This window comes from Anolis carolinensis, chromosome 2 (genome assembly GCF_035594765.1).
Source record: "Anolis carolinensis isolate JA03-04 chromosome 2, rAnoCar3.1.pri, whole genome shotgun sequence".
Taxonomy (NCBI): Eukaryota; Metazoa; Chordata; class Lepidosauria; order Squamata; family Dactyloidae; genus Anolis; species Anolis carolinensis.
Genome location: NC_085842.1, coordinates 31,246,846 through 31,265,418, shown reverse-complemented (window position 1 = coordinate 31,265,418; position 18,573 = coordinate 31,246,846). Strand labels below are relative to the sequence as shown.

General features: G+C 42.1%; 1 protein-coding gene across 2 annotated transcripts; it reads left to right on the top strand.

Annotated features, from left to right (window-relative positions):
* The first annotated feature begins 1,808 nt into the window (after positions 1-1,808).
* On the top strand, positions 1,809-16,718 carry trim41 (tripartite motif containing 41). 2 transcript variants are annotated; one of them, XM_062969606.1, is made up of 6 exons: positions 1,809-3,152; positions 6,994-7,089; positions 9,606-9,836; positions 10,786-10,808; positions 12,659-12,813; positions 14,944-16,718. In XM_062969606.1, exons 1-6 carry the CDS (start codon positions 2,193-2,195, stop codon positions 15,465-15,467), a joined length of 1,989 nt encoding a protein of 662 aa, XP_062825676.1. In that variant the 5' UTR covers positions 1,809-2,192; the 3' UTR covers positions 15,468-16,718. The 2 variants fall into 2 exon arrangements, with proteins under 2 accessions (XP_062825676.1, XP_008103677.2); XM_008105470.3 differs by having other exon boundaries at positions 1,810-3,152; positions 12,686-12,813.
* Positions 16,719-18,573: the final 1,855 nt, after the last annotated feature.

Sequence of the window (18,573 nt, the reverse complement as noted above, 5' to 3'; positions counted from 1 at the left end):
CTCCCTAGCAGATCTTAAGAGTCTGTGCCGGTTTATAACGGGAGATGTGGTCCCGAAGATAGGCAGGGCTTGAACCATTTAGGTCAAAACCTGCACTTTGAATTGGGACCAGAAACTTATCTACAGCCAAAGGAGCTGGTTTAATAGGGGCATTGTACGTTCCCTATAAGCAGCTCCGGTTAGAGGCCTGGCTGCTGACCTTTGTGCTAATTGGAGTTTCCGGGCCGCCTTCAAAGACAGCCCTACGTATAGTGCATTGCAGTCTGGATGTCACCAAGGCATGGACCACTGTGGCCAAGTCCGGTTTCTTGCGGTAAAGCTGCAGCTGGCAGGCATCCTCAGAGGTTGAGAGGTCTGTTGGAAAACTATGCAAGTGGGGTTTATATATCTGTGGAAGGTCCAGAGAGGGAGAAAGAACCCTTGTCTGCTTGAGGCAAGTGTGAATGGTGCAACTGGCCAGCTTGATTAGCACTGAATGGCCTTGCAGCTTCAAAGTCTGGCTGCTTCCTGCCTGGGGGAATCCTTTGTTCGGAGGTGTTAGCTGGCCCTGATTGAACCTATCGTACAAACTATCTACAGACCCGCTATGAAAATCCCCAACAAATGCTACATTCAGCAAAGGACAAGAAGAATCCTCTCATCTCAGCAGGAGTCTACCATATACCACGCAGCTGTGGACAAGTCTACATAGGCACCACCAAATGCAGCAGCATTGCCCAGACACGAATCAAAGAACAAGAAAGGCACTGCAGACTAACTCAACCAGAGAAGTCAGCCATAGCAGAGCACTTGATGAACCAACCTAGACACAGCGTACAGTAGAGTCTCACTTATCCAACATAAACGGGCCGGCAGAATGTTGGATAAGCGAATATGTTGGATAATAAGGAGGCATTAAGGAAAAGCCTATTAAACATCAAATTAGGTTGTGATTTTACAAATTAAGCACCAAAACATCAAGTTATACAACAAATTTGACAGAAAAAGTAGTTCAATATGCAGTAATGCTATGTAGTAATTGCTGTATTTACAAATTTAGTACCAAAATATCACGATGTATTGAAAGCATTGACTACAAAAATGCGTTGGATAATCCAGAACGTTGGATAAGCGAGTGTTCGATAAGTGAGACTCTACTGTATTATTTGAGAACACTGAGATGCTGGACCACACTAACAACCACCATGTCAGACTACACAGAGAAGTCATTAAAATCCACAAGCATGTGGGCAATTTCAACAGAAAGGAGAAAAACATAAAAATGAACAAAATCTGGCTACCAGTATTTTAAAAAACCCTTTAAAATCAGGACAGTAAATAAAGAACAACATTCAGAAAACAGGGGAATTCCAGGCAGAAAACAATCAGGGCAAGCTAACACCTCCCAATAAAGGATTCCCTCAGGCAGGAAGCAGCCAGGCTTCGAAGCTGCAAGGTTATTCAATGCCAATCAAGCTGGCCAGTTTGCAACATTCACACTTTCCTCCAACATACAAGAGTTTTTTTTTCTCCCACCCTGGACATTCCACAGATATATAAACGCCACTTGTATAGTTTTCCAACAGACGTCACAACCTCTGAGGATGCCTGCCATAGATGTGGGCGAAACGTCAGGAGAGAATGCTTCTGGAAAATGGCCATACAGCCCGGACCCTCCAGGTGTTTCGGACTTCAGCTCCCACAATTCCTAACAGCCGGAAGGCTGTTAGGAATTGTGGGAGCTGAAGTCCGAAACACCTGGAGGGCTGAGGCCAGTGACTTCATACCATAGAGCGCCGTTGCTCTAGAATAGTGCTACGACTTCCGGTTTGGAGAGCAAATAGCTACGGCGGCCGGAAAGGGAGATAACGTTCGTTGCGGAAGCTGCATCAGTGGGGACGCTGTGGTGTGAGGAGCCTGGGTCACTGACGGCTCTTGTTCCTGTTGTGGAGAGCCGGGACCGAGAAAGTCTTTGTGAGGGAAGGAGAGAGGAAGGGAGTGGCTGGTAGAAGAGCAGGAAGGAAGGAGAGAAAGTGGGAAGGGAAGAAAGGAGGAGGAAGGCCAAAGGAAAGGGACTGTGGGGTTGTGGCCCTCAAAACAGGCCATAAAACAGCAGCGTTTGGGCCCAGGACGAGGCCTCCTCTCCAGAGGGAAGTTTCCTACTGAGAGGGCTAAAGTAGCAGGCCTCAGGGCGAGGCCTTGTGGTGGTGTCCATGGCAACAGCAGCCTCCTCCACCTCTGCCTCCCATGGGGGCCCTCTCAACCCGGTGACCAACCTCCATGAAGAGGCCGTCTGCGCCATCTGCCTGGACTACTTCATCGACCCCGTTTCCATTGGCTGTGGGCACAACTTTTGCCGGGTCTGCATCACGCAGCTGTGGGGCTCGGGAGAAGGTCAAGTTGAGGAGGAGGAAGGAGACGACGGTGAGGCCTCCGGTTCAGATGGCGGCTACGGGCCTGGTTCTGAAGTTGGCATCGACGATGGCGATTTGGGGCCCGAGGAAGATGCGGACGACGAGGAAGACGACCTAGAAGATGAGTTCCTGGATGATGGGGACATGGAGGATGAGAGAGAGGACCTCTCCAGAGATGAGTATGATGGGGACGACGCCGAAGACGTCTGGGATGACGAAGAAGACCGAGACTATTGGGACCAAGACCCCGGGTCGGATGAGATGTGGGACGATGCGATGGGAGGTGACATATTCTTTAACAGTTATGACGAGGAGGATGACATCATGGATGAAGATGAGGAGCCGGAAGAAGACGCTGAATATACGGTGCCGGCCACCCCGCCGATGCCTCCCCAACGCCAGGCTTTCACTTGCCCTCAATGCCGCAAAACCTTTCCCCGCCGTAGCTTCCGACCCAATCTGCAACTAGCCAACATGGTGGAGATCATTCGCCGGATGCATCCGCAGCCGTACAAACCTGCGACTCCCTCGACCGAAGAGGCGGAATTTGCTGCAGCGGGAGATTCTTCAGGAGCACCTTCTGCTTTAGCTGCAGGCAAAGCTCAGAGTGTTGAGCGAAGCATCTGTGAGAAACACCAGGAGCCCCTCAAGCTTTTTTGTGAGACAGACGAGGAGCCCATCTGTGTGGTGTGCAGGGAGTCACGGGCCCACAAACACCACAGTGTCATGCCGCTGGAAGAAGTTGTGCAAGAATACAAGGTATGCACAAAATAAGGCTCTGGATGTCAAGCTGTAATCTTGTTCCATGTCAGTGGATAGTGTGAACCCCCCTGATCGGGAAAGAGTGCACACCCAGTCCTTCACACCTGCTGGCATTAAGGGCCCAGGGCCCCCATGAAAGCAAATAACTGCAAATAAAGAAATTTCTATTTTAATACTCTAAAAATCTGTAGGTCCTCTAACATGACTGGAGGAAGGTGAGGTGACTGTAGAGCAGGCATGGGCAAACTTCGGCCCTCCAGGTGTTTTGGACTTTAACGCCAATTCCTAATAGCAGATATGCTACTAGGAATTGTGGGAGAAAACACCTGCAGGGCCAAAGTTTGCCTATGCCTGCCATGGAGTCACACTGGAGGGCCTAGAGCAGTGGTGCTCAACCTGTGGGTCCTCAGATGTTTTGACCTTCAACTCCCACAAATCCTAACAGCTGGTAAACTGGCTCAGATTTCTGGGAGTTGTAGGCCAAAACACGTGAGAACACACAGGTTGAGAACCATTGGCTTAAACATTGTTAAACAAATTTATGAATATTGAAATTCACTAGAGGAACTTAACCATAGAATCACACTGGATGACTAGAGCTTCTAGAGAGAACATTTTAAACCAAATCTTTGTATAATCAAATCAATCAAAACTGCAAATGTGAAGGGCGGCTATATAATATGTACCATGATATTAAGAAGCTTGCCATTGAGACTGATAAATACTCGATCTGTAATGCCTCCAGTGATGGGGTTTAGGACTGAGGGTGAGAAAAGTGTGATTTCCCAGATGCTGTGGATTTCAACTTCCAGCATTCTTCACCGTTTGGTAGGCTGGCTAAAGTTAATGGAAACGGTCAGTTGACACAATCTAGTAGGCTTCGCATTACCCATACCTAGCTGGGAATAACCTGTACTCTATGTTAAGTAGTAGTTTATATTTTAAAGATTTTTCTTTTTTATCCATAATTGTTCAGTATTGATCTGTATGTGAATAACTGCACCAGGACTGGGATTATTTGCTTTTTTAGCTCTTTTGAGGAAGACTGAATATTATTTAACAAACGTTTAAGTAGTGCTGTCAAAAGAGAACTGTGAATGTCTGGACTACAAGATTACTTGGAAGGCAGCAGTAGAGAGATTAGAATCATCTCCCCACCTCATATGCAGTGGATCTGTTCCCCATAAAACAGCACATTCTTGTGTGATTTCAAGTCTTTTCTCTCTTCTTAATCATCATAGGCTTTCAATTGTAGCCGAGTATGAACCACATCATTGTTTTTTCTCGGCATGATTGGTTCAGAGGGATTGAATCCTAATCTCCAGGCTCATTATCTATTGTTAAAACCACTACACCACACTGACTCTGGTACTCTGGAGCGTAAGGTTAAACTCTCCCTTCAGGCATGGAAACTCACTGACTGACCTTGAGTAGTCATAGTTTCTCAGCCTTAGAGTCAACTCCCCTCCCCCCAAATCTTGCAAAGGAAACCCTGTGTGTAATTCACCTTAGGGTTGCCGTAAATCAGAAACAACACGGAGGTACACAAGAACAACTCCACAATTCTAGTCCAGTACCCAAACATGCAACAGTGACTCATGGACAACATATACTAAGGCACTTTGCATATTTAGCACTGTACATTGCTGAGCAATTACAGCAGGAACGAGAAAATTTAGCTGATCTGGAGCCTATGTTCAGCTGCTCTGGGGCCAACTTGCTATAACATGGTGGGAGGGAAACTCAAACTTGTAATGGTTAAAATGAAAGGAAGGAGGAGTTCATCCATCTTTGCAAAGAAAGAGAAAAATATGCAGGGAGAGTCTTGTGGGGCCACAACAATAGGCTTGTGAGGCCTATATGTTATTCCATTTTATGGGGTTCTGCCAAGACTTTTCCCCACCTTAAAACTAATCATAAAATGAGGTTGGCTTGTTTTGGCCTGCATAAAATAGCTGATTTTCAACTGAAAATGAAACTAGATATGAAATAATGCAATTTCTAATTGTGGCCTACTGCGAAGGAGTGTAGTTAAATCTTTTCCCCACTCCAATACAGTTTCTCATTCCTAAATTAGAGGGAATATTTCTCTGACAGAGACCTTCATGACAGGATAGATAATATTGAAGTAAATTGACTTAATGGGTTGATTGTATGAAGTTTGTATGAGGATTGTATGAGGTTACATGTTTTGCATTTACAAACAAGACTAGAGCTTTCCAAATGTTGATGTTGCTGACACACTTTTTAGACATGCATCATTTTGCAACACAATAGAGGCAGTCCCCGAACAAGATAGGTTACGAACAAGATAGATTCTGTAGGTTTGTTCTTAAGTTGAATTTGTATGCAAGTCAGAACAGGCACATTTTAAAAGTGTAATTCCAGCCATATATAATATATACATTTTGGATAGCATAGGGAAGAGTTAACACTCCCATAGTGTTTGCTTTGCTGTCTGTGCCTTTGTTCAGAGGACTTCACCTCACTTTCTGTTCCTGTGATAATTGGATTTTGAAAAAAAATTGGCTTGTTGTGGAAACAAGTATTGGTGAGAAAGCTTCAGTGGAGACTCCTTTTCCCCATGTTAACTCTTTCAGTAGTGAATTTCCCTTCCTTGAGGTAGATTTCTCTCACTTCCAGCTCTCTCACCGCTTTTCTTAACTATGAGTCATTTTTAAGTTGGATATTTGTAACTAGAGGAGTGCGTGTAATTCAGTTTTACTAGCAAACCAGAGGTTAAACCAACCCCTTATAAGAGATGCACACATATACAACGAAATGGGTGGTGACATGACATATCTCATGAAAACCTTTTATTTATTTATTTTTAAAAATATGGTTAATTACTTATTATACATAGACTCAGAAGTTTCTCGTTAAGTTTGTGTGACACACTTACACACAGTAGCTGATACATGAACGTATCATGACACACTGTTTGAAAAGCTCTGGTCTAGACAATAAGAGTAAATCATAGCAGTATATAAATGCTACCTTTGATAATATTCCATTACTCCTGAAAGTACCCATTTAGCTAAAATGTGGAGCTTGTTTCCAAAAGGTTTCAAATTCAGTTAAACAATTTTTATATGAATAGAGAAAAATGTGCAAAGAATATACACTCTTGCTATAAAATGCAATTTTCTGAGCCTTGTACTAAAGTATTTTGATATATATGGATAGTTTTGATCTGTACATGATATTCTACTCCTAGCCAACAATGTGCTGCCACTTATAATTAATTTTTCAATTTTTTTGGATTTGGTACCTTTTGAAAACAAACTCCACAAATAGAAAGATCTTCAAGAAAATCTAGACTGAGAATTTTGAGTTCTATGTTCTGTTTTGTGCAGACCATTTATGCATTGTTTGCAGTTAATACTAGGGTATTTGTATAGGCTTGAATGCTGTGATATTTGCAGTGCTTATTCCATTAATTAGCAAAAACCTACAATTAGTTTTCAGAGTTTGTCCATATCATCAACTACAGAAGATACATATATACTTTCTCTCTTTAAAGAAAAATTGAGAAGTTCAAAATTTGTATATATACTTCAGCCTCACATATCTAAAATGGCACCTCTTTGTGATAGTCTGAAGTTAGGACCTGATGTGCAGCTTTCAAACGATGGACCAACAATATTTTGTCTGAGTTCCTACTCTGTATCATTGTATTGGAAGTCCTAAAAATACACTTGCAGTATTTATCAGACTTTCAGAGGAATTACTTTCTAATTCAAACACTGCAACAACTTGGATTGTTACTTCTTTTAGTTATATTATTGTTTTACTTACTATTTATTTTTGTTATTACTTATTTATGTACTTTGTTAAGGCTAAACTCCAGGGTCATTTGGATCCCCTGAAGAAGAAACTGGAGTCTGTTTTAAAGCAAAAATCAAAGGAAGAGGAGAAGATAACAGATCTCAAGGTATGCAAACCTTATCTTAATTGTTTTGTCGAAGGCTTTCATGGCCGGGATCACAGGGTTGTTGTATGTCTTTCGGGCTGTGTGGCCATGTTCCAGAAGCTTCTGGAACATGGCCACACAGCCCGAAAGACATACAACAACCCTCTTATCTTAATTCTTCTGCATCCCAATACCATCTTATCATTTTTGACTCGATAATTAGAGCACACAGATTCTTGGAGAAGTTTGGGAGTGTCCTCACACAGTAGATACAATAGCTTTCTTTTTTAAAACAGAAGAAAATCACAAGGTTGTCTCCTAGAGTTAATATGGTGAAGCTTGGACTTTACAGGGGTAGAAAATATTCTTTACTTGATCTCGTAGATTTGACTTAAACTGTAGGGAAAGTGTGTGTTTCCCAGCTATGATTGCATCTCCAAATGTTCTGTTGTTTGTGCATAATGTCTTCTCTTCCAGCATTGCAGATTCTTTGATCTTGTACTATGAGAGGACATCCTTTTACTCTCTTCTAGTCTTGTGGGTGTTGTTCCTATGCTAATTGCTATGTTTATGGTTATCCTGTACTTTTCTTAAAATTGGGACACAGGGTGGCTTACAATTCAAAACAAGAACCATACAAAAAGCTAACTTTAAAAAAATATTTATTTATTTACTGCATTTTTATCCTGCTCTATCTCCACCCCAAAGGAGACTCAGAGCAGTTTCCAGTTTGGCAATGATTCAACACCACATAGCACCATAAAAGCAGATAAATATACATGTTAAATGTTAAAATCATAATAAACCATACAAATACATTTATTTATAATGAGGCCCTTAAAGAGGTCTAAGGGCTTATTAAGAGGTGTGGCCTTCCAGATAGTCTGGGCCTAATCCTTGAAGAGCTGTATAGATCAACACTGGCACTAAAGTAGAACTGAAGGTTTTAGGACTAGAGTGTAAGTTTCAGTTCAGATGTTATAAGTTTCTGTGTTCCCTTCATTTTTATTGCTCACTCAGAGGTAATATTATAACAGTTTTCCAGATCTTGGTTGCGTTTGTGAGGGGGACGCACTAATGGCGAATTATGAAGTGTATGTGTACCAAATTTGGTCCATCAAGCCATGTAGGTAAAAATTGGGTAATCAAGTTTTTTACAGAATCCTATCTTCAGAAAATGCATACCCAGGCAAACCTGGGTACATTAGCTAGCCAAATTATATAGGACAATGTAGAATACAACCATAAAGCAATAAAGGAAAGATAACACAGTCAAGAAAAATGTTTTCCAAGCCATATAATGATGAGGTGAAAGCACTTTGCAGTGACTGATACCTCCTCCAGATCATTAGATATTGTCAGGCTAGAGTGGTAAGAAGCTTTTAAAAATATATATTGCATGAAAGGAACCAGTAGAACCTGGAACTGTGCCTAGAAATAAGTAGGCAGCAAATGGATTTATGTGATGTTGGGCCACGTTCACAAATATGTTAGCAGCCACATCACACTATGTAACACTTTTTTTTTGTTTCTGGGTTATAAATGTCATTTCCTAATTGGTTCTATCATAAAACCATGAATAAAATTATTCAACTGCAAAAACTTGGTTTTTGCGGGACATCGTGTAGCGCATTTTGCTATAGTTTTTAAATAAATATCTCATAGTCTCAACCAATTCAACATAGTTTGTGGCAGCCACAATAACAACTACTTTCAACAATTAAACAGGAAATAACACTTTCAAATCAGGAACAGAATTTTTTTTCAAATGTTGTTACATAGTGTTATTCCTTAGTGAAGTTTCAATTTTATCTTCAAGGGCAATCCCAGTAATGACACATTACAGTAGTTCATTTTGAAAGTTACTCGAACATGGACTACAGTGGGTAGAGTAACCCTACTTAGGATTAGCTGGAGAGCCTGTCAAAGCTGGTGAAAGGGACTCTAATCTGCTGAGGCTTCCTGTGATGTCACTGGATCTGGAAGCATGTCCAGGCATTTCACCTGCCCTTTAAAGTAGATATGTAGAACACAATTCCCATAGTATAGGGCAGTGGTTATCAACCTGGGGTCCCCAGTTGTTTTTGGCCATCAACTCCTAGAAATCCTAACAGCTGGTAAACTGGCTGGGATTTCTGGGAGTTGTAGGCCAAAAACATCTGGGGACCCCAGGTTGATAACCACTCGTGTAGGGACTATCCTTAATGTTTCCATGGTATTTTCCACATCTGGTGCCACAGTTTCTGTTAAATAAAGCCTAGGACTACATTTACTTGATAACTATGGAATACCTATACTTGTAATGACAAGGAGCGATATTTTTTGGGTCCCAGTCCTTGCTAATGGAAGTGGTATCTAATTTCCTTGTGCTTTGTCATGGAATGTGGTTTATTTGAGGGACTAAAAGCTGTTATTTCTATTTTACACCCTCTGCAATAATTTTCTGGTTTTTCTGTGAGTTGGTGTTCAAGATTAACATGTGCTGGGTTTTGCCAAACCATTCATCCTCCTCTTCATTTTCTCCTTTCTTCCCACAGAACAAAATGAAGCTCGATATGAAAGAGTTTGAGTCTGACTTTGAACGGCTGCACCAGTTTCTCGTTGGGGAGCAGGCACTGCTCCTGCACCAGCTGGAGGACCGCTACGACATCCTGCTGGCCAGGCAGAGCAGCAACGTCACCCATCTGGAGGAGCAGGAGGCTGCTCTCGGTCGCCTTATTGCAGAAGCGGAAGACAAGAGCAAGCAGGATGGCCTGCAGCTGCTCAAGGTGAACCCCTGTCCTCATTTGCTTGCTTTTACAGTTGCCCCCAAGCAGGAGAATTGGGACTACTTGTCATGGCATCATGATTTACTGCAGTGCTTGGACTCTTGTATACGTCTGTTAGGAAAGAAGTAAAAAAAACTATACCCAGGAAAGTGGGCAGCCCAAATGCTGCAATTTTTCTGAATGTGTCAAGGGTGTGGAAAAATTATTTATTTATTTATTTTATACCACCCTTCTCCCCCAGGGAGAAGGAACTAAATACCCAGAACCTCTCATCTGGTGGCCGTGTTGGCTGAGGGATTCTAGGAAATATAGTCCAGTATAACATTGCCAGACACTAAATGTGTGGTAGAGAATTTGAATAGCTCCAAACTCTGACCTTTAATCATCCAGATGCTATGAAGATAAATGTCTAGGGCAGGCATGGGCATACTTGGGCCCTCCAGGTGTTTTGGAATTCAACTCCCACAATTCCTAACAGCCTCGGGCCCTTTCCTTTTCTCCCTCAGCTGCTTGAGCAGCTGAAGGGGAAAAGGAAAGAGCCCGAGGCTGTTAGGAATGGTGGGAGCTGAAGTCCAAAACACATGGGAGGGCCCAAGTTTGCCCTTGCCTAGTCTAGGGCCACTCTCCCCCCTCCCTCCCCTGCCCCCTTTTAAAGATGTGCATGAAAAAGAATAACATTGGAAGACTTTAGGGATCCCAGGACAAACAATTTTATTATTCAGCCTGCTTAAGAGTTTGAATAGCTCTAGTCTAGACAATAAGAGTAAATCATAGCAGTATATAAATATTACCTTGGTACTATTTAGTATGTATTGTTTTTGTACTTGAAAGCCACTACTGCATGTCTCCAGTCAGTAAGCGTGGGAAGTAACTTCTTTTCGTCTTAGAAATGCCTTGGAAAAAAAAACATGGACTGCCTTTCTAACTCTAGTTTTTCTTATTCTTGTAGGACTTCAAAGGAACTTTAGTCAGGTTGGTGGAATTTATTTATGCTGCCTCTGTCCTAAATTCCTTAGCGATTAGCCTAAGTTCACCTAAAAGTCTCTTTAAGACTTTTTTGGACACTGAGTGTTTTGTGCAAATTCTGTTAATGCTAGAGCTCTGATATTCTAGATCAGGCATACACAACCTGTGACCTTTCAGGTGTTTTGGACATCAATTTCCACAATTCCTTCCTAACCATTGGGCAAGCTGGTCAAAGCTTCTGAGAGATGGAGTCCCAAACTCCTTGGAGGGCCACAGGTTGTGCAGGCCTTACTACTAACTATGCTAGGGCTTCTGATTGTTGAAGTCCAAAGTATTTGGAAGTCCCCAAGTTCCCCATCCCTGCTTCATAATGTCTGTTAATACTGTGGAGCTGCTTTCGTAAAGAAGCATTACCACTATAGTAGGCCCTTGGTATCTGCTGCGGTTTGGTTCTGGGACTGCCCATGAATAGCAAAATCTGTGAATGCTCAAGTCCCATTATATACAATGACATAATAAAACGTTTAAATCAAGGTTTACTTTTTGGATGAAAAAAATATTGTCAAGCTGTGTATGGTGGGACCTGTGGATAGTATTTATTCAAGTTCCCTAAACTTGAGCAATAAAAAGATGGAATGTTGCAGTTCAGATGACCCTAACAATGGCCTTAATTCAGATCCACGTGTGGGGATATATTGTAAAGCTATGAAGTCTTCTTGCATGGCCTTTGGATTGGGGGAGCATCTGCCTACATTCCTTATAGCCAGATGCAGTGACTATGGAACTGTGAAGATGTCACCTTATCAATATATCCAGAGGTTTTGCATTACTATGAGTATTCAGACACACAGTCTGCCTATAAAGGTCTCTTCCTAGGCACTTTATTTCATCTGAGGAAATAGACTTAGTTTTTGAAAGGTTACGCCTCCAACTTTCTTCTCTCTCTTAGTCTGTAAGGTGTTACAAGATCCCTTTGCATAATGAGTACAGAATCATTGGATCTCAGGGGTCTTCGGGGAGGGGGGGGTATCAAAGAGCTTTTGCCATCATTGTGACTAGTGGGAAGCGGGGTTACTACATGTTTTTCCGGGTCTTCTTGCTTGGTGTGAAGCCCAGGATAGCCAGACTGGGCACTCTGGGGAGATGATGGGATTACCAAACTGCACAATCCTTAAAAAAAAAAGACATTTGCATGGATATAGAAGTCACTATATGCATGCATATTCTGATGCCTCTATCAGAATTCCAGTTTTTGTGTGTTTGTATTTGTTCTTTTTCTCCACTTAAGCCTAAATCCTATTGGTTAATTCCCAAATTTGTGTCTCAGTTGTTAGGCCTGTTCCTGGGGTTATTTGGGGTGCTGATTCAGAAAATGACACTGGATAGAAAGCATCAGCTCTAGTGTCTTAGATATGATTACTGTATCATGGTTTTCTGTGAGCAAGCAGATGGTGACAGGTAGATGGCATATGTTCTGTATCTCAAAAACTAGAGCTAATAGGGGAAAACTGATGGCATTTTTTGAACCAGCAGGTCAAGTATACTCAGAAAGAGTGCTAACATTTTAGATACCAAAATGTGTGTTGGCCGGTGTTATTGAATGATAAATCAACACATAACTGGATTATATTAACACAATAGGTCTACTCAGATTCACACTAATGGATTCAGATCCTAATCTCTTTGCTTCTGTTTCTTCTTCATGTCTGTCTGTGTTAAAATGATAGAGAAAAGTGTTAGGAAAGAGTAGGCAGTTCCGTTAGAGAAGTTAGTATAATTGTGTTATCTTAAGTAAGTTATCTTTCTGTCGATTCAGTAGCTTAGTCTCCTGGGTTTCCTCTTCATTTCTAATACAGCTTTTCTTTAAACGATCACCTTGCCAGGTGTGAGAATATCAAATTCCACGATCCAGAAATGGTGGCAGTGGATGCAGGAAAGAAATATCAGAACTACTTCCTTATAGATGTCCTCATGAAGAAGATGGAAAAGGTCTTCTCCAAAGCCCCTCGCGGTAAAATATGTCTCCTTTTTGCTTTTGCGCAGTAACTGTTGCTGTAGGTCAGAGTTTTTCAAACTGTACTCCTTCAGATGTTTTGGACTTCAGCTGCCACAATTCCTAACAGCTGGTAAGCTGGCTGGGATTTCTGGGAGCTGAAGTCCAAAACACCTGGAGGAGCACAGTATTGCTATAGGTAATGGTTTGCTTCTTATGGTCCATGAAGTGCTGCAGTCTAATCTGTGTTGGCTGCAGGAATTACAAATTGCAGAAAACAACAGAAGCTACGTATTCATAGAGTATTAGATGTTCTTCAGAAATGATATAGTCTATGCCCAAAGGGCTTTTAAATTAGTTGATGGAAAAAATGCATGTTAGAGGGAGGTGAGAATTCTGGAATTAGCAAGACATATGGTTGTAGGCATGGGTTTGGTAGAATAATGCACAGTGAAAATAATGCAAAGGAAAAACAGATGAAATTATAGGAAGGCTGTGTAAAAGCATCTGACAAAGAGAGGGGACAGTCTGATGAGATCAAAAAACATATTTAGAGGCATAAAGAAGACATAAGACAGGAGACCTGGAGATCGTCGTGAAGGAAGGAGTTATGCTTTTGGAAGAGAAGACTAACTGACATAATAACCATATTTATCTACCTGAATGAATGTCGTGTAGATGTCGGAGTGAACCTATTTTTTTCTTGCTCTGGAGACTATGATATAAACTATTTGATTCAAAATACAAGAGATTCTATCCAGATGTTTAGAAGAAATTCTTTACTATAAGAACTGTTTGACATTGGAATAAATGACTCAGATGGTGGCGAACCTTTCTTTTTTGGATGTCTTTTAACAAGTTGGATAGGCATCTTTCAGAAGTGGTTTAGCTGTGTGTTGCTGCATGACTGAGGGTTTGAGATAGCCAATGTTACCCCTTCCAGCTCTGAGCTTCTGTGCTATAATTTTGGAAATTAAAAAAAACCCTCCTCCTCCTCCAGTCTTAGCTATAAATGTCCTTAACAGTTTTATGTGAACAACATCATCCTCTGAAGATATCTGCCACAGATGCAGGCGAAATTTCAGGAGAAAATGCTACTAGAGCATGGCCATACAGCCAGGAAACCACACAACCCCCTAATCATCCTTTCTTTCTTAACAGAATAGGATGACATGGCTACTTGAAAGACCAAGGAGTAAACAGCACTTCATATAAAAACTGCAGTAAAAAGGCAGCTGTGCTTGGGCTGTATTTGCAATGGTTGTGAATGAGTGAGAAGTTTAACTGGTTGGTTTAGTATTTGTTTCTAGAGTTGCATTTTGGTTACTTCCATGTACAAAAGTTCCAAGAGTGACAGTACGTAAATAATATTCTTCAACTTTTACAGTCTTGTTGTGGCTTTACTTGGATATTGTGTTTTTCTAGGAAAAACATTAGGAAAAGATGCAAAACCATGATGAACTATTTTACACGAAAAATAAATAAAAATACTATAGTGAGAAGCATGGGTCCTCAGGGAATAGCAAATTGGTGAGGCAAACAAATGTAATCTCACCTGTCCAACAGACTCCCTGTTGGAGAAATTTATTCTGAATTTATTGACAAAGGAGTGTCTCACCTTTTTCAATGTTTGCTGCACTCATGTTGGCCAGAAACCTTTTTTTAATGTCAGGAGCGACTTGAGAAACTGCAAGTTACTTCTGGTGTGAGAGAATTGGCCTTCTGCAAGGACGTTGCTCAGGGGATGCCCAGATGTTTGATGTTTTACCATCCTTGTGGGAGGCTTCTCTCATATCACCGCATGGGGAGCTAGAGCAGACAGATGGAAGCTCACCCCGCTTCCCGGATTCGAACTGCCAACCTTTTGGTCAGCAGTCTTGCCAGCACAAGAGTTTAACCCATTGTGCCACTGGGGGATCGGCCAGAAACTAATGGCTGAGATTGTCCAGAACTAAGAAAATAAGCTTATATCATTTTAGAAGCCATTTGATGGCATTCCTCACATCTATTGAAATCTAAATGCTGCTAGCCCACAGCCATTTGGGTAGGGCTGACTGACTGTGAAGAAAGTGTCGATTTAATCTGTACAAGAAGCTAAGTTTCTAGTAATGTTTTCCTCCTATTGTGCTCTCTTTCCCTTTCCTACAGTTGATTTGACCCTGGATCCAGAGACCGCCCACCCGCGGCTCACGCTTTCCTCTGACTCCCGGGGCGTTCGTCTGGGAGGGCGCTGGAGGGACGTCCCCGACAGCCCCAAACGCTTTGATTCTGACTACTGCGTACTGGCCTTGCAGGGTTTTACCTGCGGCCGCCACTACTGGGAGGTGGAGGTGGGGGGCCGGAGAGGGTGGGCCGTGGGGGCGGCCCGAGAGTCTGCCCGGCGTAAAGAGAAGGCCAGCGCTGGAGGTCCCTACCAGAAGCGGGAGATCTGGTGCGTGGGTACCAATGGCAAGAAGTACCAGGCCCTGAGCACCACTGAGCAGATGCCCCTTTCTCCGTGCGAGAGGCTCCGCCGCTTTTGCGTCTACTTGGACTATGAGCGGGGCCAGCTGGGGTTCTACAATGCTGAAAACATGACCCATATCCACACCTTCAACGCCTCGTTCCGTGAGCGCATCTTCCCTTTCTTCCGCATTCTCTCTAAGGGGACCCGCATCAAAATCTGCACCTGAGAACCATCACTGCTGATACTGTTGCACATGGCTGGAGCTCCCCCGCCCCTTACATAAGGCCTGTGCTTCCGTTGTCATCCCACCTGAGTTATCACTGAGAAGGTATCATATTTTACTCTCTTCACTCTTGGACTTTCTCTGGCGTCTGCGATGGATTCACAACCACAGAAGCTCCCCTTCTTTCTTTGGCTCTAATGCTACACAGATGTTTTTCTCTGGTGTTTGACCAGATCATGGGCTTCAATGTCTTCCCTTGCAAATCCACCTTAGTAAGAAGCCTTTCTCTCTCCTCTTTGGAGTTCTGCTGTATGTGGATTGCCTCACTTTCCACATCTCCTGAAGGATCTCTTCATGAGGTCTCTCTTAACTTCTCAGAAGGAATATAAGTTAAAGCCTCTTCGCCTTGTGAGTGTGAAACTGTGTGCTTGGTGGCATCAGTTGTAGCAACAGGGAGTCCAAGGGTAGTGCATTGACATTCCAGAGCCACCTGAATCTCCTTAGGTCAAGGCCCATGGAATGCCTGTGAGTGCCTGATTGTCTTAACCTTTTGGAAGTTTGGTTTCCATCCCTGATGTAGAACAACATTCTAGCTGGTTTCCAGATCAAATGCTGTTTCTTTCTCAAATGTCTTCTGTTCTCCTTTTTGCTGCTCTTTCTTTACTAATGTCTGATTCCAAAAAACTACAAGGCAGAACCATCAGTTTCATATCACTGCTCCATATGTGGTTTGGCTCTGCTGTTTGTCTACCCATTCCATTATGTTATCTTTGTCCCAGAAGGAAGTATTTATTATCACTACTGCTGTTGCTGCTAGTAGTGTGATCTAGAGGCACATTTTTGGTTAATAGCAGGTTCAAATGTTGCTATTGAGGAGTCTGTTGAAGGGACATAGCTCTAGGGATGAGTGTAACTTTCACCAGAGGTTTTAGTGATGGGGATTTATTATTGCTGCCTTGACATTTATTAGCCATTTGCTCCCGCCAACCCTCTCACCCAGTTCAGATAATTTATTTTGAATTGCTTCCCCATCACTCCACAGACTTGCAGTGCTGAATTCATATCTTCCATTCTGCAAACCGCTGGAGCTTTGGCTATGCTCTGCTGTATGATTTTTTTTCATTTTCTTTTATCATTACAGAGCTCATTTTGAACTATTTTTTGCTAAAAAAAAAATGAGACTTAAAATGGAAATCTAGTTTTTTGGAAAATGTTGAGGAATAATAAATAAATAAATAAATGATTCAATAATAAGTCTTTTGCTGTTTTATGGTTTGTTTGATCCTTGTAAGAGGATAAATGGAATGCCGTTCTTGCCTCCAGTCCAGCCTGTGTAGAATACACACCAGTCGCCTTATGCTGGGTCTTTTGCTCTAGTTTTGGTCACTTAACGACTAGCAGAACCACTCCCAAGTTTCAGACAGCACTATTTCCTATCACCACATGGGAATTTCCTGCATGCAAAACATCTCCCATCACTCAGGTACAACTTTCCCCCTTTAGTTTAGCCTTGAACATCTAGGTTTGACAAAATAGCTGGTAGTGGCACCAAGAACACAGCAATGGATAGGACAGAGTAGCCCTCTGAATTTTGGGTGTGGCAACTCCCAGTAGGCCTGCTCAGTAGTGAGGGATGATGGGAGTTGCAATCAACACCTAGAAAGCCACCATTGCCCAATGCTGACTTAACTGAGTTGCATAGTTTTGTATATAGAAACGTGTCTGCAGAAAAGCCATTATAAAACTAATCACAACTCTAGTGAAATGTGTTGATGCACCACTTCTAAAGGGGCTATGTGGGGCAATGTCAAGTGTGTACTGGAAGGGGATTGATCTGTGGTAGAGTGAAACCAGCAAGTCTCTCAAAGAGCTTTAATTTCATGCATTCTTCCGTCTTACTTTTGGATTTTAAAAACCTATTAAAAGTAAAAAGTAAACGAAAGTATGTTGGAAGAACACATGTTGAACATGAGCCAGCAATGTGATGCAGCATCTAAAAAGGCAAAGGGATTTTGGGCTGCATCAAAATGAGTATAATGTCCAGATCAAGGGAAGTAATGGTGCTCCTCTATTATGCTTTGGTCAGATCTCACCTGGAATAACACAGTGTCCAATTCTGGGCACCACAATTCAAGAGGGATATTGACAAGCTGGAACGTGTCTAGAGGACAGTTAAAATAATTAAAAGCCTGCAAGTAAGCCCTATGAGGAGTGGTTGAGGGCGGGCATGAAAAAAAGAAGGCTCAGAGGGGACAAGAGCGCCATGTTTTAATTATCTGAAAGGATGCCACATTGAGGAAGGGGAAAAGTTGGCTTTGGTGCCCTGGAGACTAGGACTCGGAGCAATACCCTGTTTCCCCAAAAACAAGACATCCCCAGAAAATAAGACATAGTAGAGATTTTGCTGAATTGCTAAAGTAAGACCTATCAAAGTTTTTGTTTGGAATTATGCCCGCCAAACAGAACACCAGAGCATGCAGGATTGGTAAATGTACGTACCATAGATTGCTGTACATGAAAATAATGGTAGTAACAAGGAATTCTTGATAGGATTCACAGTTTGTCTGGTTATGCTGGTTTGTGATATCTACTGTACAGTATATAATAAATGTCCATTTTTTTGTTCAACAATAAAAGTGAATTCTTCATGGAAAAATAAGACATCTCCTGAAATTAAGACCTAGCACATCTTTGGAAGCAAAAATTAATATAAGACACCGTCTTATTTTCGAGGAAACACTATATGTTCAAATTACAGGAAAGGAGATTCCACCTGAACAAGAATAAGAGCTGTTCAGCAGTGGAACTCTCTGTCTTGGAGTGTGGTGGAAGCTCCTTCCTTGGAGGCTTTCAAACAGAAGCTGGATGGCCATCAGTTGTGGAATGTTTTGATTGTGCTTTTCCTGCATGGCAAAATGGAGTTGGAATTGATGGCCTGTAGGGTCCCCTCCAACTCTTACAATTCTATGGTAACTTCCCACTTTGAAATGTACAAATCTAGTCTACTCAAGAGAAAGAAACTGAAATAATGCAATGACAGCATTTTCTCTCTTAGATGCCTTTTCAATCTATATATATAAAAATGTAATGTACGTTTGTAGGACTGAGT

Bases quoted from the DNA above. Each gene is read 5' to 3' on its own strand.
- trim41 (XM_062969606.1), top strand. From the start codon at position 2,193: ATGGCAACAGCAGCCTCCTCCACCTCTGCCTCCCATGGGGGCCCTCTC. The intron at 10,809-12,658 runs GTTGGTGGAATT...TTTCTAATACAG, and splicing joins TTCAAAGGAACTTTAGTCAG to CTTTTCTTTAAACGATCACC. The intron at 12,814-14,943 runs GTAAAATATGTC...CCTTTCCTACAG, and splicing joins CTTCTCCAAAGCCCCTCGCG to TTGATTTGACCCTGGATCCA.